The sequence below is a fragment of the Oncorhynchus gorbuscha genome, linkage group LG01, assembly GCF_021184085.1.
Source record: "Oncorhynchus gorbuscha isolate QuinsamMale2020 ecotype Even-year linkage group LG01, OgorEven_v1.0, whole genome shotgun sequence".
Lineage (NCBI taxonomy): Eukaryota > Metazoa > Chordata > Actinopteri > Salmoniformes > Salmonidae > Oncorhynchus > Oncorhynchus gorbuscha.
In genome coordinates this window covers 104,262,390-104,284,635 of record NC_060173.1, presented here as the reverse complement: position 1 = coordinate 104,284,635, position 22,246 = coordinate 104,262,390, and the positions used below count along the sequence as shown (strand labels likewise).

Here is a 22,246-nt window from a genome sequence, read left to right as displayed (position 1 = left end):
CATAGTGCACTGCTTTTGACGAGAGCCCTATGGGAAGTAATGCACTATATAGGATACCGAGTGCATTTGGGACACCTCCATAGTCTGGGTAATATACAGCATTATGTCACATTTTTCAGACCTTAGAAAGTGATTCACAGACACAAATTAACCTAGTCTATTAACCTAGCCTGGGATTAACGCGATAATGTTTTTAATCATTACTATTAAACCAAACTGCAAACCTCACATTACCCGGCAGCTCCCTTGGCTGGCTAGTAGTCGTCAGGTTTTTGGAAAAGCTTAGCAAGGTGTTACTTCAAGTCCCCACACATGTTATTCACAGTGTGTAATACACACACACACACACACACACACACACACACACACACACACACACACACACACACACACACACACACACACACACACACACACACACACACACACACACACACACACACACACACACACACACACACATGGTGTGCCGAGCAGTCAAATCTCCGGTGTTCTGCCTTGGAGCAGAGGGCAGAGTGATGGGTGATGAAATGTGGCGTAACAGGATCCACCTCTAAAGTTATATCGCCCTGCAAGATGTAATTAAACTGGGCTATTAAAAGCTCCACAGAGTAAACTTCCAGACAGAGAGAGAAAGGTGTGTGTGTGTGTGTGTGTGTGTGTGTGTGTGTGTGTGTGTGTGTGTGTGTGTGTGTGTGTGTGTGTGTGTGTGTGTGTGTGTGTGTGTGTGTGTGTGTGTGTGTGTGTGTGTGTGTGTGTGTCTTCGCTCTGACAGCACTGGAGGGCTGTACATGATGTGGTACATTACAACATCATTTGCTTTCAACGAGGTGGTCGCTTCACATTTTGTGAATATGTTTTCTTTTTCTGTTACTACGTGGCTTATTTGAACACATTTGTGGAATTAGGACTGTATTTAAACATATGGAAAAGTGCACACATGGACCGAAAGTGTTAAAGTAAAAAACCATCCACTTGATGGTACAAAATACTTATATTTGTAGTTAATAACTAGCTGGGACATAAGAACATATATTATCCTGTGAATTTCTCCACACTCAAGGCAACATTATGTAATGTATTGATGAAAACATGTACTTTGATGCTACTGTAAATATTATTCAATGCTACTGTAATGTCTACGTGTGCCTCTCCCAATAATATCCCCAAATGGACACAGTTATAAGCAGTTTTTCCATATTCTTGTAATGCTCTTTTCAGGTTGTATCAAATAGCCTTATACACTGAGAGTACAAAACATTAAGAACACCTGCTCTTTCCTCAACACAGACTGACCAGGTGAATCCAGGTGAAAGCCATGATCCCTTATTGATGTCACTTGTTAAATCCACTTCAATCCGTGTAGATGAAGGGGAGGAGACAGGATAGAGAAGGATTTTTAAGCCTTGAGACAATTGAGACATGAATTGTGTATATATGCCATTCAGAGGGTGAATAGGCAAGACAATATATGTAAGTGGCGTTGAACCGGGTATGGTAGTAGGTGCCAGGCGGACCAGTTTGTGTCATGCTCAACAGTTTCCAGTGTGTATCAAGAATGGTCCACCATCCAAAGAACATTTGGCCAACTTGACACAACTGTGGGAAGCATTGGAGTGAACAGGGCCAGAATCCCTGTGGAATGCTTTCCATGCCCTGACGAATTGATGCTGTACTGAGGGAAAAAGGGGGGGTGTAACTCAATATTAGGAAGGTGTTCCTAATGTTTGGTATAGTCAGTGTATGTGGTTCACATACAACATACTGGCATAAGACACCATCGTTAGATGTCTGTTGTCTGAGCCCAATAATGTTTGGACCATGATTTGTGCTGCTACCATGTTGTGTTGCTACCATGCTGTGTTGTCATGTGTTGCTTCCTTGCTATGTTGTTCTCTTAGGTCTCTCTTTATGTAGTGTTGGGTTGTCTCTCTTGTTGTGGTGTGTGTTTTGTCCTATATTTAAATAGTATTTATTTGTATTCTTTATTTATCCCATTTCCCCGTCCCCACAGGAGTCCTTTTGCATTTTGGCAGGCCGTCATTGTAAATAAGAATTTGTTCTTAACTGACTTGCCTAGTTAAATAAAAGTAAAATACATACAAATACATTTAAAATAGCATAGGTTAAATGAAAACACAAGGTCGTAATCTTTAGAGTTGTTTTCCTTGTAAGTAAGTGCAAAATAGACAATGATCACTAAGTACCTTTTGATAAGGAGCCATTGTGACACTCTAATGATCAAAAGGACCAGCGCTGTGAAGCCTCCTTGAAGATACTTCAGCCATAGAGTTCTCTTTCTCAGTTCTGCTCCAGTTCTCTGTCTCAGTTCTGCCCCAGTTCTCTGTCTCAGTTCTCAGTCTCAGTTCTCTGTCCCAGTTCTCTGTCTCAGTTCTCTGTCCCAGTTCTCTGTCTCAGTTCTGTCCCAGTTCTCTGTCTCAGTTCTCTGTCTCAGTTCTCAGTCTCAGTTCTCTGTCTCAGTTCTCAGTCTCAGTTCTCTGTCTCAGTTCTCTTTCTCAGTTCTGCTCCAGTTCTCTGTCTCAGTTCTGCCCCAGTTCTCTGTCTCAGTTCTCAGTCTCAGTTCTCTGTCCCAGTTCTCTGTCTCAGTTCTGTCCCAGTTCTCTGTCTCAGTTCTCTGTCTCAGTTCTCTGTCTCAGTTCTCTGTCTCAGTTCTCAGTCTCAGTTCTCTGTCCCAGTTCTCTATCTCAGTTCTCTGTCTCAGTTCTCTGTCTCAGTTCTCTGTCTCAGTTCTCTGTCTCAGTTCTCTGTCTCAGTTCTCAGTCTCAGTTCTCTGTCCCAGTTCTCTATCTCAGTTCTCTGTCTCAGTTCTCTGTCCCAGTTCTCTGTCTCAGTTCTCTGTCTCAGTTCTCTGTCTCAGTTCTGTCCCAGTTCTCTGTCTCAGTTCTCTGTCTCAGTTCTCTGTCTCAGTTCTCTGTCTCAGTTCTCAGTCTCAGTTCTCTGTCCCAGTTCTCTGTCTCAGTTCTCTGTCTCAGTTCTCTGTCCCAGTTCTCTGTCTCAGTTCTCTGTCTCAGTTCTGTCCCAGTTCTCTGTCTCAGTACTCTGTCTCAGTTCTCTGTCCCAGTTCTCTGTCTCAGTTCTCTGTCCCAGTTCTCTGTCCCAGTTCTCTGTCTCAGTTCTCTGTCTCAGTTCTCTGTCTCAGTTCTCTGTCCCAGTTCTCTGTCTCAGTTCTCTGTCTCAGTTCTCTGTCCCAGTTCTCTGTCTCAGTTCTCTGTCCCAGTTCTCTGTCCCAGTTCTCTGTCTCAGTTCTCTGTCTCAGTTCTCTGTCTCAGTTCTGTCTCAGCCATTGTCTCAAGTCTTCGTACGTAGTCTCTCTCTCTCTACTCTCTCTCTCTCTCTATCCCCCTCTCTCTCTCCCTGTCTCGCTTTCTACCTCTCGTTCTCTACCTCTCTCTTTATCTCTGTCTCTCCGTCCCCCAAGTGTGACGGTATCATCCTGGACCTCAGCAGCACGTCATTGGAAGGCATCGCCGTCCTCAACATACCCAGCATGCACGGCGGCTCCAACCTGTGGGGAGAGACCAAGAAAAGGCGGAACTACAACCGCATGAGCAGGAAGGTTCCGGATAGGATGCCCACCAGTACCATCATCGATATAAAGGAGCTCAAGTTCTGTGTTCAGGGTGAGTGCCCCCCCCACACACACACATACACATACACAACACCAGTATGATGTACCCTCTTCACAGTATTGTGAACTTTAACATGATCCTTTTCAACACAGTTCCATTAACTATGGTGGATGCGTAATCAGGCCAGTTCAGTATCAAATCAAAATAAATCAAATTTATTTATATAGTCCTTCGTACATCAGCTGATATCTCAAAGTGCTGTACAGAAACCCAGCCTAAAACCCCAAACAGCAAGCAATGCAGGTGTAGAAGCACGGTGGCTAGGAAAAACTCCCTAGAAAGGCCAAAACCTAGGAAGAAACCTAGAGAGGAACCAGGCTATGTGGGGTGGCCAGTCCTCTTCTGGCTGTGCCGGGTGGAGATTATAACAGAACATGGCCAAGATGTTCAAATGTTCATAAATGACCAGCATGGTCGAATAATAATAAGGCAGAACAGTTGAAACTGGAGCAGCAGCACAGTCAGGTGGACTGGGGACAGCAAGGAGTCATCGGGCACGGTCCTAGGGCTCAGGTCTTCTGAGAGAGAGAAAGAAAGAGAGAATTAGAGAGAGCATATGTGGGGTGGCCAGTCCTCTTCTGGCTGTGCCGGGTGGAGATCATAACAGAACATGGCCAAGATGTTCAAATGTTCATAAATGACAAGCATGGTCGAATAATAGTAAGGCAGAACAGTTGAAACTGGAGCAGCAGCATGGCCAGGTGAACTGGGGATAGCAAGGAGTCATCATGTCAGGTAGTCCCGGGACATGGTCCTAGGGCTCAGGTCAGTTGAAACTGGAGCAGCAGCATGGCCAGGTGGACTGGGGACAGCAAGGAGTCATCATGTCAGGTAGTCCTGGGGCATGGTCCTAGGGCTCAGGTCCTCCGAGAGAGAGAAAGAAAGAGAGGGGGGGGTGCCAACCCAGACAGGACGACCACAACAGTGAATCAACCCACTCAGGTGATGCACCCCCCAGGGACGGCATGAGAGAGCCCCGGTAAGCCAGTGACTCAGCCCCTGTAATAGGGTTAGAGGCAGAGAATCCCAGTGGAAAGAGGGGAACCGGCCAGGCAGAGACAGCAAGGGTGGTTCATTGCTCCAGAGCCTTTCCGTTCACCTTCACACTCCTGGGCCAGACTACACTCAATCATATGACCCACTGAAGAGATGAGTCTTCATTAAAGACTTAAAGGTTGAGACCGAGTTTGCGTCTCTGACATGGGTAGGCAGACCAGCTTGGTTTGGCTCCGCTTGGATTGGTTTGGCTCAGTAGTGGGAAAGCCCTAAGGTGTGAAGTGGGACCCGTTCTGGCCTCGCCAATATGTCGCCACTATATATCTTTAACAATTATTTCCACCCCTGATTTCAGACATTAGGATTTGGTGTAATGTTTTTCTATGGGTGTCAAAGGATCCATTGTGTCTGATTGGTCTGCCATTTCTTGACCATACAGAATAAGTTCCTGTGTTCTATGCCAAACATTATGTCATTTGCACACTTAAGGAAGTATTGTGTTCCCTTCCCTCTGCTCCCTAGCCCAGACTTGTCATATGGAACAAGTTAGCCTACATTTTCTGTTGAAGCTTGGCCGTGAGAGACTTACTAAACAGTCCTAGTGCCATATCACTTACTAAACAGTCCTAGTGCCATATCACTTACTAAACAGTCCTAGTGCTATATCACTTACTAAACAGTCCTAGTGCCATATCACTTACTAAACAGTCCTAGTGCCATATCACTTACTAAACCGTCCTAGTGCCATATCACTTACTAAACAGTCCTAGTGCCATATCACTTACTAAACAGTCCTAGTGCCATATCACTTACTAAACAGTCCTAGTGCCATATCACTTACTAAACCGTCCTAGAGCCATATCACTTACTAAACAGTCCTAGTGCCATATCACTTACTAAACAGCCCTAGTGCCATATCACTTACTAAACAGTCCTAGAGCCATATCACTTACTAAACAGTCCTAGTGCCATATCACTTACTAAACAGTCCTAGTGCCATATCACTTACTAAACAGTCCTAGTGCCATATCACTTACTAAACAGTCCTAGTGCCATATCACTTACTAAACAGTCCTAGTGCCATATCACTTACTAAACAGTCCTAGAGCCATATCACTTACTAAACAGTCCTAGTGCCATATCACTTACTAAACAGTCCTAGAGCCATATCACTTACTAAACAGTCCTAGTGCCATATCACTTACTAAACAGTCCTAGTGCCATATCACTTACTAAACAGTCCTAGAGCCATATCACTTACTAAACAGTCCTAGAGCCATATCACTTACTAAACAGTCCTAGAGCCATATCACTTACTAAACAGTCCTAGGGCCATATCACTTACTAAACAGTCCTAGGGCCATATCACTTACTAAACAGTCCTAGAGCCATATCACTTACTAAACAGTCCTAGGGCCATATCACTTACTAAACAGTCCTAGGGCCATATCACTTACTAAACAGTCCTAGAGCCATATCACTTACTAAACAGTCCTAGGGCCATATCACTTACTAAACAGTCCTAGGGCCATATCACTTACTAAACAGTCCTAGAGCCATATCACTTACTAAACAGTCCTAGGGCCATATCACTTACTAAACAGTCCTAGAGCCATATCACTTACTAAACAGTCCTAGGGCCATATCACTTACTAAACAGTCCTAGGGCCATATCACTTACTAAACAGTCCTAGAGCCATATCACTTACTAAACAGTCCTAGGGCCATATCACTTACTAAACAGTCCTAGAGCCATATCACTTACTAAACAGTCCTAGGGCCATATCACTTACTAAACAGTCCTAGAGCCATATCACTTACTAAACAGTCCTAGTGCCATATCACTTACTAAACAGTCCTAGGGCCATATTGTAAGTGTTTCATACTGCAACAATGTCCCCCACCAGCCAGCGGCAAGAAGAATGTCAGCTCTCTGTGGTGTCGCACGGGTGACACTGTAACCCTTAATGAGTCATGAGCATCCTCTCTCTCCCAGAGGACATTGGGGACGAGTTACACACACGCACACTGGGGACGAGCTGCACTTGCAGGACTGGTGCCCGCTGGCCTAGGTCGGTGACGAGCAGCTGTTTTTGGTTGCTATGAATTAACCTCCAAAACTGAACATTGAGCACTAAAACAGACTCAGATGCTGGGCTGCTGAATGCTGCTCCCCCCCCCCCTTCAAAGTGCCTGCAGCTTCTGTGGTCTCTTTATTACTGTCCCAAAACCTGCTCTGTGTGTAACAGACATAACTAGGGCCCACAGTGAACATGATGATGATAATGATGGTGGTGAGGGTGAGGATGATGATGAAGAAGAAAAGGTAGATTCCTGGTTGTCACTAGTTACCAGAGCAACAAATTCAATATTGTCTATCGTAAAAATGCATGATTAAAAAAAACAACTGTTGGTCTTAATTTAGGGTTAGGCATAAGGTTAGCAGTGTGGTTGGTTAAGGTTATAAAATCCGATTTTATGTAGAGAAATTGTAGAAATAGGTGGGGTTTAGCCATAATTATGACTTTGTGGCTGTGGTAACTAGCAACAACCCAGATTCCGTGTCGTCTCTTCGTTACATTCTTCCTGTCTGTGACACTGTAGCTCTTCCTCATCTGTCTCCCTCTCTTTCATCCATCCTCTCTCTTTATTCCTTAACCACCCTGCCTCTGTGCTTCTCATTCGACTGAACTAGTTGGAATCCTGTTTCCATGGAGACCCTCTGACTCCACTGAACAAGCAAGAAAAAAAGAAAGAGAGGCTGCTGCCAGCTGTGTGACTCATCATATTTGTATTTATTTAACCTTTATTTAACTAGGCAAGTCAGTTAAGAACAATTATTATTTACAATGACGGCCTAGGAACAGTAGGTTAACTGCCAGAGGCAGTAGTTCAGAGGCAGAACAGATTTTTATCTTCAACTGCCCTCCAGGCAGCCTTCGCTGTTCTCTGCCCTTCAGCACTACCGTATTGTAACATACTGTATAGTACTGTACACTCTGACGTTGTCACCCTCCCACCCAGCCCCTCACCAGACCGCTTCACCAACCATCAACACTGTCTGTCCTGTCTGAGGCCAACGCCCAGCCCCTGTCCTGGCACAGCAACTTGTTCTAACATCTTCTAGCCCAAAGGTTCTCCAACAAGAGGACATTCTGTCCATATGCTGCCTGTAGTATTTATAGCCTGAGAAAACAGAGGAGAGGAGACATTTATCCACTAACACACACACACATATACATCACTGGAGGCTCCTCAGAAGAGGAAGGGGAGGAGCATCCTCCTCAGTTCATTTCACAAAAGTCCAAATAGTGAAACGTTTAAAAAGTTCTCCTTTTTAGATAAAACTGTACTAAATATATTCACGTCACCAAATAATTGTTTAAAACACACTGTTTTGCAATTAAGGTATTTTTATTTTATTTTTTAGGAAAGTCAGTTAAGAACAGTGATGGCCTTCCCAGGCCAAAACCTAACCCGGGCGACACTGGGCCAATTGAGCACCGCCCTATGGGACTCCCACTCACAGCTGGTTGTGATACAGCCTGGAATCGAGCCAGTGTCTGTAGTGACACCTTTAGCACTGAGATGCAGTGCCTTAGACCGATGAGCCACTCGAGAGCCCCGAAGGTCTACAGTAGTAGTCTCACCAAAACTCTGTAGGCTAGCACCATGGTGTAGCCAGAGGACAGCTAGCTTCTGTCCTCTGGCTACATTGACTTAGGAGGCTCATAGTTCTCACCCTTTTCCATTGACTTACACAGTAATTATGACAACTTTCAGAGGACGTCCTCCAACCTATCAAAACACTTGCAGCATGAACTGATATGTTGTCCACCCAGTCAATTAATTTCGGATACCGGGGCCCACTGGTGTAACTGCTAAACTGCTTCTGACTGTACGCTGTACTGCATGATTGTAGCGGGTTTTCTAACGAGTTAGTTTAACTAGCCAATAAGAACAAATTCTTATTTTCAATGACAGCCTAGGAACAGTGGGTTAACTGCCTGTTCAGGGGCAGAATGACAGATTTGTACCTTGTCAGCTCGGGGGTTTGAACTTGCAACCTTCCGGTTACTAGTCCAACGCTCTAGCCTACCCTGCCACCCCATGCAGACACACTCACATAAACAGTGTATATGTGTAACAGAATAACTTTACGTCCGTCCCCTCGCCCATACCCGGGCGTGAACCAGGGACCCTCTGCACACATCGACAACAGTCACCCTCGAAGCATCGTTACCCATCGCTCCACAAAAGCCGCGGCCCTTGCAGATCAAGAGGAACTACTACTTCAAGGTCACAGAGCAAGTGACGTAACCGATTGAAATGCTATTTAGCGCACACCGCTAACTAAACTAGCCGTTTCACATCCGTTACACTCACCCCCCTTTTGACCTTCCTCCTTTTTCCGCAGCAACCAGTAATCCGGGTCAACAGCATCAATGTAACAGTATAACTTTAAACCGTCCCCTTGCCCATACCCGGGCGCGAACCAGGGACCTTCTGCACACATCAACAACAGTCATCCACGAAGCATCGTTACCCATCGCTCCACAAAAGCCGCGGCCCTTGGAGAGCAAGGGGAACTACTACTTCAAGGTCTCAGAGCAAGTGACGTAACCGATTGAAACGCTATTTAGCGCGCACCGCTAACTAAGCTAGCCGTTTCACATCCGTTACATATGAATGCATCTCACACAATGCCATAGTGACCGTGAGCACAGTAGCTTTTGTTGTTGCTGTGGGGACTATGGTGTGCAACTTTGATAATTGACGTGAAGACATTTCCGCACAACATTTCCTTCTCAGATAGTTGTCCCCCACGATGAAATCGGGAAGGGGACTGTGGATCTGCCTCTGTCCGTCTGTGGATCTACCTCTGTCCGTCTGTAAGTTTGTTCGTTCATACGTTAGTCACATGCGATATCTCATACAGCACTTGGGTGAATGATGCGACACTTGGGTGAATGATGCGTCTTGCCATAGAGATCCGGCATTTACAATATGACACTGATTGGCCAGATGGTGGCGTCATAACAAGAGATTGAAAATGCAAACTTTGAATGGTCACGCCCCTCACCCTGTTTGACCTAAGGTCATGAAATTTGGTACATGGGTCACTCTCCTCACAAGGAACAAATTTGCCTCAGGTCTGTCATGATGGATTTTCCACCATTTAGAATTTTGCACACGTGTTCAGGGATATGGGTCTAGCTAACCCACGAGATATCTCAGACACACGTGTCAGGGTTCAGGGATATCTCAGGTGTTCAGGGATAGCTAACCCACGAGATATCTCAGACACACGTGTTCAGGGATATGGGTCTAGCTAACCCACGAGATATCTCAGACACACGTGTTCAGGGATATGGGTCTAGCTAACCCACGAGATATCTCAGACACACGTGTTCAGGGATATGGGTCTAGCTAACCCACGAGATATCTCAGACACACGTCAGGGTTCAGGGATATATGGGTCTAGGAGATATCTCAGACACACGTGTTCAGGGATATGGGTCTAGCTAACCCACGAGATATCTCAGACACACGTGTTCAGGGATATGGGTCTAGCTAACCCACGAGATATCTCAGACACACGTGTTCAGGGATATGGGTCTAGCTAACCCACGAGATATCTCAGACACACGTGTTCAGGGATATGGGTCTAGCTAACAGGGATATGGGTCCACGAGATATCTCAGACACACGTGTTCAGGGATATGGGTCTAGCTAACCCACGAGATATCTCAGACACACGTGTTCAGGTGGGTCAGGGATATCAGACACACGTGTTCAGGGATATGGGTCTAGCTAACCCACGAGATATCTCAGACACACGTGTTCAGGGATATGGGTCTAGCTAACCCACGGACGTGTTCAGGGATATGGGTCTAGCTAACCCACGAGATATCTCAGACACACGTGTTCAGGGATATCTCAGATATCTCAGACACACGTGTTCAGGGATATGGGTCTCAGCTAACCCACGAGATATCTCAGACACACGTGTTCAGGGATATGGGTCTAGCTAACCCACGAGATATCTCAGACACACGTGTTCAGGGTTCAGGGATATCTCAGGTGTTCAGGGATATGGGTCTAGCTAACTCAGACACGTGAGGGATATCTCAGACACACGTGTTCAGGGATATGGGTCTAGCTAACCCACGAGATATCTCAGACACACGTGTTCAGGGATATGGGTCTAGCTAACCCACGAGATATCTCAGACACACGTGTTCATGGGTCTAGGATATCAGACACACGGTCTAGCTAACCCACGAGATATCTCAGACACACGTGTTCAGGGATATGGGTCTAGCTAACCCACGAGATATCTCAGACACACGTGTTCAGGGATATGGGTCTAGCTAACCCACGAGATATATGGGTCTAGCTAACCCGAGATATCTCAGACACACGTGTTCATATAGCTCAGAGATATCTCAGACACACGTGTTCAGGGATATGGGTCTAGCTAACCCACGCTAACCCACGAGATATCTCAGACACACGTGTTCAGGGATGGGTCTAGCTAACCCACGAGATATCTCAGACACACGTGTTCAGGGATATGGGTCTAGCTAACCCACGAGATATCTCAGACACACGTGTTCAGGGATATGGGTTAACCCACGAGATATCTCAGACACACGTGTTCAGGGATATGGGTCTAGCTAACCCACGAGATATCTCAGACACACGTGTTCAGGGATATGGGTCTAGCTAACCCACGAGATATCTCAGACACACGTGTTCAGGGATATGGGTCTAGCTAACCCACGAGATATCTCAGACACCACCTGAGGGATTTTGACACAACTTGTGTGAATAGAGATCTGTCAGTTACAAAATTGCACTTATTGGCCAAGGGTGGCACTGCATCATTTGTTGGGGACTACATGTTTACTTTGCCTTGCTTTGCTCTTATTGTTATCTATCTTGATGCCTAGTCACTTTACCCTGCCTTCATGTACATATCTACCTCAAATATCTTATTATTATCTATCCTGATGCCTAGTCACTTTACCCTGCCTTCATGTACATATCTACCTCAAATACCTTATTATTATCTATCCTGATGCCTAGTCACTTTACCCTGCCTTCATGTACATATCTACCTCAAATACCTTATTATTATCTATCCTGATGCCTAGTCACTTTACCCTGCTTTCATGTACATATCTACCTCAAATATCTTATTATTATCTATCCTGATGCCTAGTCACTTTACCCTGCCTTCATGTACATATCTACCTCAAATACCTTATTATTATCTATCCTGATACCTAGTCACTTAACTCTTCTTTAATGTTACATACCTACCTCATATACCTTATTATTATGTATCCTGATGCCTAGTCACTTTACTGTTCTTTAATGTACATACCTACCTCATATACCTCATACCCCTGCACACTGATCTGCTACTCTCTGTTAGGGTGTGGCCGGGGGAGGCTGTCATATAAGAATTTGTTCTTAACTGACTTGCCTCGTTCAATAAAGGTTAAATACATACAAATAAATACAGCTCCATTCTTGTGTATTTTATTGTCCCCCGCGATGAAATTGGGGAGGGGACTGGATCTGTCTCTGTCCTAACGTCTGTACGTTAATCACACAGAACTGGCCCAATTTTCACAAAACTTGCCATAGAGGTCCGTCATTTACTAAACTACACTGAATGGCCCAAGGCAGGAGCTTATAGTAATTAACTGAAATGTGTTAGATATCTCAATTGGTCCAAGGTGAGGCGACATGTTTACCGTTGCCTTGTTTGTGTTGTGGTTTGTGAAGTATGCCATTGGAGTTGTATTCCATCCATAACATCTTATCGTTGGTGATGTCCCACCTGCATTTTTGACTCCTGAACACTGCAACAGTGAACACAGCCATGGCTCCTTATACTAACCTAACCACCATCTGGCATCCTTGGCCCTTTTCTGGTCTCTGAAAGATCAATATCATTAAATGTCAAGCAGTGTTTGTTTGCCTCTGGCACACTGATTAACAGTGCTTTTAAGCTGTCCAGTCATGATGTACCTTTAAAGGATCTGCCTTGCTTGCTATTTGCTTCACGCTCACAGCCTTGTGTGTTTATGCCTAATTGTTTTGCATGAGCGTCTGTTTGTGTGTGTGAGGATGTGGGTGTGGGGAGTTTTGTGTGTTTTCTGGGTACATGCAATTTATGGTTATTGCCATTTACTCTGCAGCACTGTGTTTGCTTGAATTTATTTTGCATGAATGTCTGTGTGTGTGTGTGTGTGTGTGTGTGTGTGTGTGTGTGTGTGTGTGTGTGTGTGTGTGTGTGTGTGTGTGTGTGTGTGTGTGTGTGTGTGTGTGTGTGTGTGTGTGTGTGTGTGTGTGTGTGTGTGTGTGTGTGTGTGTGTGTGTGTGTGTGTGTGTGTGTGTGTTTGGAATTACACACAACTTTTTTTTAGCAAAAATAAAATATGGGGAAAGTAGGCAAGAATTTCCTGTATTTTTCGGCATCAGACCTGCCTACTTGAAACAACACAACAAAACACTGTAAGGTCCCGTGCCTTATAACGCCACAAAGACCCATCTGTCTGCTCTCTGTTGCCACTTTCTCAGCAGAGAGAGAATGATGTGTCACATTTTCTGGTCCATCCAGACAAATAATCTATTTCCTCTTCCTCTGAGTGAGTGGCGTCATATGAACGGTGACAGTCTAGTGAGTCCAGCCGTTGTGGTTTCATCTCACTGTGATATTCTCAGCCTGATTTAGAGCTCTCAACATTAAAACAATACAACATAATGTCATAGAATTGAAAGAAGACTACAAAAAGGCTAAATAATTGAATGCTTAATTAAAGCTGAAGTTGTCACAAGTCTGAACGTACTGTATTTGACTTGCGTTTCTGTCGTCAGTTATATGAAATAGTGCCGATATAGTACTGTCACAAGTATGATCATATTTATTTTACAGTTATTAGACGTGAAAAGTTATAGCAAGTAATTTATCATTTGATTATCGCTATATTCAGAAAGCATTTCAGTCATTTCAAGCCCTATTGCCCCACTTTTGTTGAATAACTCACAAAATTCTATATTATTTGTCATATTTCCATAATATTTGTACACTGTACATCACCTTGTGTCCTCAAAAGTGAGAACACCTCAGCAATTTTTTATTTTTTTTAAATGACCAGAAATGTGAGTTCCAGAACTTTCTAAAACTATGCAACATTACCAGTTATTGTTTATGGACATTTCATGAAAATGAGTTAAGTTTGGGTATGTCTAGTCAGGCGGAAATCTAAATGTTGCCCTATCAATAGTCTAAATTACACATCATCACTCCAGAGTGATCTGTTCATTCAATTTGTAATCTATGACATTTGTGATTTCGATCATTTTTGAAAAAGTAGTTTGGATGTAGTGATCTACTTTTTCAAAGTAACTTCAGTTAAGTAAACTACACTGAGTGTACAAAACATTAGGAACACCTTCCTAATATTGAGTTGCACCCTCTTTTGCCCTCAGAACAGCCTCAGTTCGTTGGGGCATGGACTCTACAAGGTGTTGAAAGCATTCCACAGGGACGCTGGCCCATGTTGACTCAGTTGTGTCAAGTTGGCTGGATGTCCTTTGGGTGGTGGACCATTCTTTATTGTTCTAGATAACACCTTTTTTTCTAAGAGTCAAGCCAGCTCGAGTAACAAAGCAAGGAAGGATAGTGGTGACAATGTAAAATACTGTCTCAGTCTGTAGTCAGGGGTTAGTTACTGCTACTGCTGTTGATGACGAGGAAATTGATAATGGTCAGATGAGGGGAGGTACTGAAGGGTCCTTTAGTGACCGGGACAGGGGTAGAAAGCACCCCTGTTACCACCTTCCCCCCATCTCTCTCTCTCTCTCTCTCTCTCTCTCTCTCTCTCTCTCTCTCTCTCTCTCTCTCTCTCTCTCTCTCTCTCTCTCTCTCTCTCTCTCTCTCTCTCTCTCTCTCTCTCTCTCTCTCTCTCTCTCTCTCTCTCTCTATATATATATATATATATATATATATATATATATATATATATATATATATTTATATATAGCTGTCGCCCTCTCTTTCTGTCTGTGTGTGTGTGTTGTAGAGCTGTACCATTGCAGGTTGAATCCGGGCCAGGTTCCAAAAACCTCTCCCTTCAGGATTCCTCTCCACCCTCCCTCCCCCTTAACACATTCTGGTTAGAGTCACACCCTGGCCGTAGTGTGGGCTATTTCAAGGCACTGCCATCCAGGAACAGGTCATTGTTTTTACTCTCACACAGCTAAATCAGAATGGTTTACTTTTTATTTCCCCCTGTGTTGTTTGCGATGACAGAAATAGACTAAACTATAATAAAATCAGTCACCCAGCGAGGATTGTGGGAAGAGCTATGGCATCCTGGCACATACTTTCAACTGTCAAGAACATCTGGTTCAATAAGCCAATCTTTCCTATGCGAGTATATGAGAAACTTTGTAAATGTCCCTTATATCTGAAGAGTTGGATGGTCAACCAGGTTTTTTTCCCATGAGAACTGTCATGAGAAATGAAAGTGTTGTTTCTGAATAGCATAAGAACACAAATTCTGAGCATTTTGACAAGTTCTGCATAAAGCGTTAGAGAGTGTGAATATTCTTATGTTAAAAAGCATGTGTTACGTGAACACAAACTGTCTAAATATACTGTATGTGAGAAAGGACAGAGAGGAGTTATGTATCTGTCTCCATGGTGGCATTCCTCTGTACACTGTCAGTGGGCCAAGCAGGCCACACCCGCCCACACACCTTTACCATCCACTCACCTTCCCTTTACTGCAGTAACAGTTACACAGTGTCGTCTAGTTCCTCTTAACCATCTGTCCTTACTCCGGCCTCCTCTCCGGACTCCACTCCAGCTTCCTCTCCGGCTTCCCCTCCGGCCTCCTCTCCGGCCTCCATTCTGGCCTCCACTCTGGCCTCCTCTCCGGGTCTCCACTCCGATCTCCTCTCTGGCCTCCTCTCCGGGCTCCACTCCAGCTTCCTCTCCGGCTTCCCCTCCGGCCTCCTCTTCGGCCTCCATTCTGGCCTCCTCTCCGGGTCTCCACTCCGATCTCCTCTCTGGCCTCCTCTACGGCCTCCATTCCGGCCTCCTCTCCAGTCTCCACTCCGATCTCCTCTCTGGCCTCCTCTACGGCCTCCACTCTCTGGCCTCCTCTCCAGTCTCCACTCCGATCTCCTCTCTGGCCTCCTCTACGGCCTCCACTCCGGCCTCCTCTCCAGTCTCCACTCCGATCTCCTCTCTGGCCTCCTCTACGGCCTCCACTCCGGCCTCCTCTCCAGTCTCCACTCCGATCTCCTCTCTGGCCTCCTACGGCCTCCACTCCGGCCTCCTCTCCAGTCTCCACTCCGATCTCCTCTCTGGCCTCCTCTACGGCCTCCACTCCGGCCTCCTCTCCAGTCTCCACTCCGATCCTCCTCCTACGGCCTCCAGTCTCCAGTCTCCACTCCGATCTCCTCTCTGGCCTCCTCTACGGCCTCCCTCCGCCTCCTCTCCAGTCTCCACTCCGATCTCCTCTCTGGCCTCCTACGGCCTCCACTCCGGCCTCCTCTCCAGTCTCCACTCCGATCTCCTCTCTGGCCTCCTCTACGGCCTCCACTCCGGCCTCCTCTCCAGTCTCCACTCCGATCTCCTCTCTGGCCTCCTCTACGGCCTCCACTCCGGCCTCCTCTCCAGTCTCCACTCCGATCTCCTCTCTGGTACGGCCTCCACTCCGGCCTCCTCTCCAGTCTCCACTCCGATCTCCTCTCTGGCCTCCTCTACGGCCTCCACTCCGGCCTCCTCTCCAGTCTCCACTCCGATCTCCTCTCTGGCCTCCTCTACGGCCTCCACTCCGGCCTCCTCTCCAGTCTCCACTCCGATCTCCTCTCTGGCCTCCCTCCGGCCTCCATTCCGGCCTCTCCAGTCTCTCCACTCCGATCTCCTCGGCCTCCTCTGGCCTCGATCTCCTACGGCCTCCACTCCGGCCTCCTCTCCAGTCTCCACTCCGATCTCCTCTCTGGCCTCCTCTACGGCCTCCACTCCGGCCTCCTCTCCAGTCTCCACTCCGATCTCCTCTCTGGCCTCCTCTACGGCCTCCACTCCGGCCTCCTCTCCAGTCTCCACTCCGATCTCCTCTCTGGCCTCCTCTACGGCCTCCACTCCGGCCTCCTCTCCAGTCTCCACTCCGATCTCCTCTCTGGCCTCCTCTACGGCCTCCACTCCGGCCTCCTCTCCAGTCTCCACTCCGATCTCCTCTCCGGCTTCCCCTCCGGCCTCCTCTCCGGCCTCCATTCTGGCCTCCACTCTGGCCTCCTCTCCGGGTCTCCACTCCGATCTCCTCTCTGGCCTCCTCTCCGGGCTCCACTCCAGCTTCCTCTCCGGCTTCCCCTCCGGCCTCCTCTTCGGCCTCCATTCTGGCCTCCTCTCCGGGTCTCCACTCCGATCTCCTCTCTGGCCTCCTCTACGGCCTCCATTCCGGCCTCCTCTCCAGTCTCCACTCCGATCTCCTCTCTGGCCTCCTCTACGGCCTCCACTCCGGCCTCCTCTCCAGTCTCCACTCCGATCTCCTCTCTGGCCTCCTCTACGGCCTCCACTCCGGCCTCCTCTCCAGTCTCCACTCCGATCTCCTCTCTGGCCTCCTCTACGGCCTCCACTCCGGCCTCCTCTCCAGTCTCCACTCCGATCTCCTCTCTGGCCTCCTCTACGGCCTCCACTCCGGCCTCCTCTCCAGTCTCCACTCCGATCTCCTCTCTGGCCTCCTCTACGGCCTCCACTCCGGCCTCCTCTCCAGTCTCCACTCCGATCTCCTCTCTGGCCTCCTCTACGGCCTCCACTCCGGCCTCCTCTCCAGTCTCCACTCCGATCTCCTCTCTGGCCTCCTCTCCGGGCTCCATTCCAGTTTCCACTCCGGCCACCCTGAAACATTGACAGTCGGACTGTGTCAGGAGCTAGGGGATGGAGGAAGGAAACACACCCTGGATTATAAATACATAACAGAGCAATTATTGGAACACATACTGCAGGTAGAGCTACTGTAGGAGGCAGTACTATCAAAGCAGTTGTGTATCAAAAAGATTAATTTAGAAAACTATTGAACTGGTATGGGAGAATAGCAGGACTGGTTGCCAAGGACTGACTACAAACATCAAACATTATTTTGTATGACTGCTATACCCGTCGTGTTTGTGTGACAGCCAATGGCACGGCAGGAGAGCCAATCCAGTTTGGCCAGCTACCCGCCATCCATCCCACAATGCACTGGGTGTCTGTGTTATGTAAGAGGCTGACCTGCTCTACTGTTAGTGATACTGGGTGGACATCTCTCTCTCTCTCTTTCTCTTTCTGTCATACATTTCTCAGCGACTATAGGGAGCTGTGGTCTAAAGTTACATAATACATAAAGTTACATAATACATATCAATATGTATTACAATTTGTATAACATTTTCAAACATTGCAATTTGTCTCAAAAGACTTCATATTCATTATTAGGCCATTTATATCCAGATAATCTGTAAAGAGAAAGTTATAGTAGGTTGAATCACAGGAGGCTCGTGAGGGGAGGACGGCCCATAATAATGGCTGGAATGGATTTAATAGAATGGAATGAAACCACACTGATTCTCAATCAGCTACCCTGATCCTCAACACTGGGGCCCCTCAGGGGTGTGTACTTAGTCCCCTCCTGTACTCCCTGTTCACCCACGACTCCTTCACCATAATTAAGTGGTAGGCCTGATCACCGACAACGATGAGACAGCCTATAGGGAGGAGGTCAGAGAACAGGCAGTGTGGTTGCCAGGACAACAACCTCTCCCTCAATGTGAGCAAGACAAAGGAGCTGATCGTGGACTACAGTAAAAGGCGGGCCGAAAAGGGCCCCTAATAACATTGACGGGGCTGTAGTGGAGCAGGTTGAGAGATTCAAGTTCCTTGGTGTCCACGTCACCAATTAACTATCATGGTCCAAACACACCAAGACAGTCGTGAAGAGGGCACAACAAAACTTTTTCCCCCTCAGGAGACTGAAAAGATTTGGCATGGGTCCCCAGATCTTCGAAAAGTTTAACAGCTGCACCATTGATAGTATCCTGACCAGTGTCATCATCGCCTTGTATGGCAACTGCTCAGCATCTGACCATAAGGCGCTACAGAGGGTAGTGCGTACAGCCCAGTACATCACTGGGGCCAAACTGCCAGCCATCCAGGACCTATATAATAAGGAGGAAAGCCCATAAAATTGTCAGAAACTCCAGTCACCCTAGTCATAGACTGTTTTCTCTACTACTGAACGGCAAGCGCCAAGTCTAAGACCAAAAGGCTCCTTAACAGCTTCTACCCCCAAGCCATAAGACTGCAGAACAATTCATGAAATGACCACTGGACTATTTACATTGATACCTCCCTCCGTTTGCTCTGTACTCTGCTGCTACTCGCAGTTTATTAGTTATGCGTATTTTCTTAACTCTTCTTGAACTGCACTGTTGGTTAAGGGCTTGTAAGTAAGCATTTCATGTTAAGGTCTACACTTGTATTCGGCGCATGTGACAAATACAGGTTGATTTGAGTTATACCATTTCAGCCATTACTATGAGCCCAATCTCACAATTAATCATAGTGTCATTAGTCACGGTGTTATAGTGCCACTTGTCACAGTGTTATAGTGTCACTAGTCATGGTGTTATAGTGTCACTAATCCAGGGCTCTTCATGCCCAGTTTTCTCTTAATGGATCTCAATCCTATTATTCTTTCAGTGAAAAATTATATTGTTAGAGGCAGAGGATCACTATGGGGCAGAGGATACCTATGAGGCCCTATTCCCTACGTAGTGCACTACTATTCCCTATGGGCCCTGGTCAAAAGTTGTGCACTATATAGGGAATAGGGTGCCATTTGGGACACAGCCAGAGAGAGCTCTTCTCTCCCTTTCTGCTCATACACCTGTCTCTGTGTCTCTGTAGGTGTCACAACTTCCTCCGAAGTTGGTCCCTCTCCTTGTTCGTTCGGCGGTCGACGTCACCGGCTTTCTCGTCGCTACCGATCCATGTTTCATTTTTATTTGGCTTTGTCTTCATTATACACACCTGATTTCTATTACATGAATTATGTTCCTTATTTAACCCTCTATTTAACCCTCTGGCTTCCCTCTCTGTTTTGTGCTTTATTGTTTTTCATGTCGGACTCTGCCTTTCTCCATTCACCAACACCTTCACAGTAGGCGCCTGTAAATGTCACGACTTCCTCCGAAGTTGGTCCCTCTCCTTGTCACCAACCTTCTAGCCATCGCTGATCCTCTTTTCATTTTCCATTGGTTTTGTCTTCCATCACACCTGGTTCCAATCCCATCAATTACATTATGTATATTTTACCCTCTGTTCCCCCTCATGTCCTTGTCGGTGATAGTTTTTTTGTCAGTGCTTGTGCACGTCTGTCCTGGTGTGTATTTAACCCTCTGTTCCCCCTCATGTCCTTGTCGGTGATTGTATGTTGTAAGTGCTTGTGCACGTCTGTCCTGGTGTGTATTTAACCCTCTGTTCCCCCTCATGTCCTTGTCGGTGATTGTATGTTGTAAGTGCTTGTGCACGTCTGTCCTGGTGTGTATTTAACCCTCTGTTCCCCCTCATGTCCTTGTCGGTGATTGTATGTTGTAAGTGCTTGTGCACGTCTGTCCTGGTGTGTATTTAACCCTCTGTTCCCCCTCATGTCCTTGTCGGTGATTGTTTGTTGTAAGTGCTTGTGCACGTCTGTCCTGGTGTGTATTTAACCCTCTGTTCCCCCTCATTTCCTTGTCGGTGATTGTTTGTTGTAAGTGCTTGTGCACGTCTGTCCTGGTGTGTATTTAACCCTCTGTTCCCCCTCATGTCCTTGTCGGTGATTGTTTGTTGTAAGTGCTTGTGCACGTCTGTCCTGGTGTGTATTTAACCCTCTGTTCCCCCTCATTTCCTTGTCGGTGATTGTTTGTTGTAAGTGCTTGTGCATGTCTGTCCTGGTGTGTATTTAACCCTCTGTTCCCCCTCATTTCCTTGTCGGTGATTGTTTGTTGTAAGTGCTTGTGCATGTCTGTCCTGGTGTGTATTTAACCCTCTGTTCCCCCTCATGTCCTTGTCGGTGATTGTTTGTTGTAAGTGCTTGTGCACGTCTGTCCTGGTGTGTATTTAACCCTCTGTTCCCCCTCATTTCCTTGTCGGTGATTGTTTGTTGTAAGTGCTTGTGCACGTCTGTCCTGGTGTGTATTTAACCCTCTGTTCCCCCTCATTTCCTTGTCGGTGATTGTTTGTTGTAAGTGCTTGTGCATGTCTGTCCTGGTGTGTATTTAACCCTCTGTTCCCCCTCATTTCCTTGTCGGTGATTGTTTGTTGTAAGTGCTTGTGCATGTCTGTCCTGCTGTGAGTCGGGTTATGGACCCATTATTTGATTGTTCTGTTTTTCTGTGGGTTTTTAGTTATTAAACTGCACCGTTTGTACAGTATGTACAGTATACAGTATGTACAGTATGTACAGTGTATACAGTATGTACAGTATGTACAGTGTACAGTGTACAGTATACAGTATGTACAGTATCTGAATGATACTCTGCTGCTCTTTTGCTTTCTCCCCATATGTAGTGAGTCAGTATATTCACTTACTGTGTATTACCCTCAGTGATTCTGAATGTTTCCCCCATCACTCATCTGACATTTGCTGTAAAATTGTCAACTAAAATCTTAGAGTTTGAGTGACTCACTGACTAACTTATCTCTGTATAAACTTGAACAGCACCGAGCGTGAAGCACAAAATTAAAACATTCTTTTAATTCCCTTCTTTTATGATCTATTTTGCTATACACCTGTTATGTTACGGGTCTGTTTGACCCGGTACAGTTAGTACAACAAACACAGAAAGCACAGTAATTAAAGGAGAATGTCTTCTTTCAGTTGTTCTTTTCCCTGGGTTGATAGCCAAAAAGTTATATATCTGTCCGATTGTTTGTGATCCAATGTCGGAAATTATAATTTGTCAAAACTCAGTTGTAGCTCAACTTCAGACCAGTGTTGCTCTGCCCCTGAGCGTCATAAGGAAATCCTATATATCTAATAGCTATGTGATTGGCATGGTCACACCATTCCTGTGTAGAAAGCAGTTTGTTTCTAGTACATTCTGTTTAAGAGTTAGAAAAGATCAAGTTCAAGAGTCAAATTGCGGGTCAAATTGACTTCAGATCAGTGTTGCTCAGCCTCTGAGCCTCACAGGGACATAATATATGTGATCATCATGGTTTCACCATCCTTGTGCAGAACGCAGCTTGTTTATAGGATACACCATTCAAAAGCTATATAAACCAAGGTCAAGATCAAATTGCGGGTCAAATTGATCCAGAACATCAAGGATGTCACTTTTCCTGTACCGGGTAGTGTTTTTTGTTATTTTGTATTATGTGCTTTACAAGTTTGAGACCCATTGCTAGGAGAGTAGACGAAGGGTCATGGTGAAAAAATTATGTAAAATCATATATGATTGAATTCTAACAACAACAAAAATAGTTTGAAAAGGGAAGGTCACACACATGTGGTAGCCCAAGAGATTCTGGAAAGAGAAGGTCACAC

At 46.0% G+C, this 22,246-nt stretch overlaps 1 protein-coding gene across 7 annotated transcripts in view; it reads left to right on the top strand.

The window, feature by feature from the left end:
- The window catches only part of LOC124048018 (diacylglycerol kinase beta-like), a 169,696-nt gene that overhangs the window by 137,306 nt on the left and 10,144 nt on the right, over positions 1 to 22,246 (top strand). For all 7 annotated transcript variants that reach the window (XR_006841172.1, XM_046368379.1, XM_046368389.1 and 4 more), the window contains one exon: positions 3,440 to 3,641. Coding sequence is in view for 6 of the 7 variants with exons in the window: in XM_046368379.1 (XP_046224335.1) it covers positions 3,440 to 3,641 (202 nt within the window). In the remaining variant the exon portion in view is untranslated. The remainder of the gene's footprint in view (positions 1 to 3,439; positions 3,642 to 22,246) is intronic.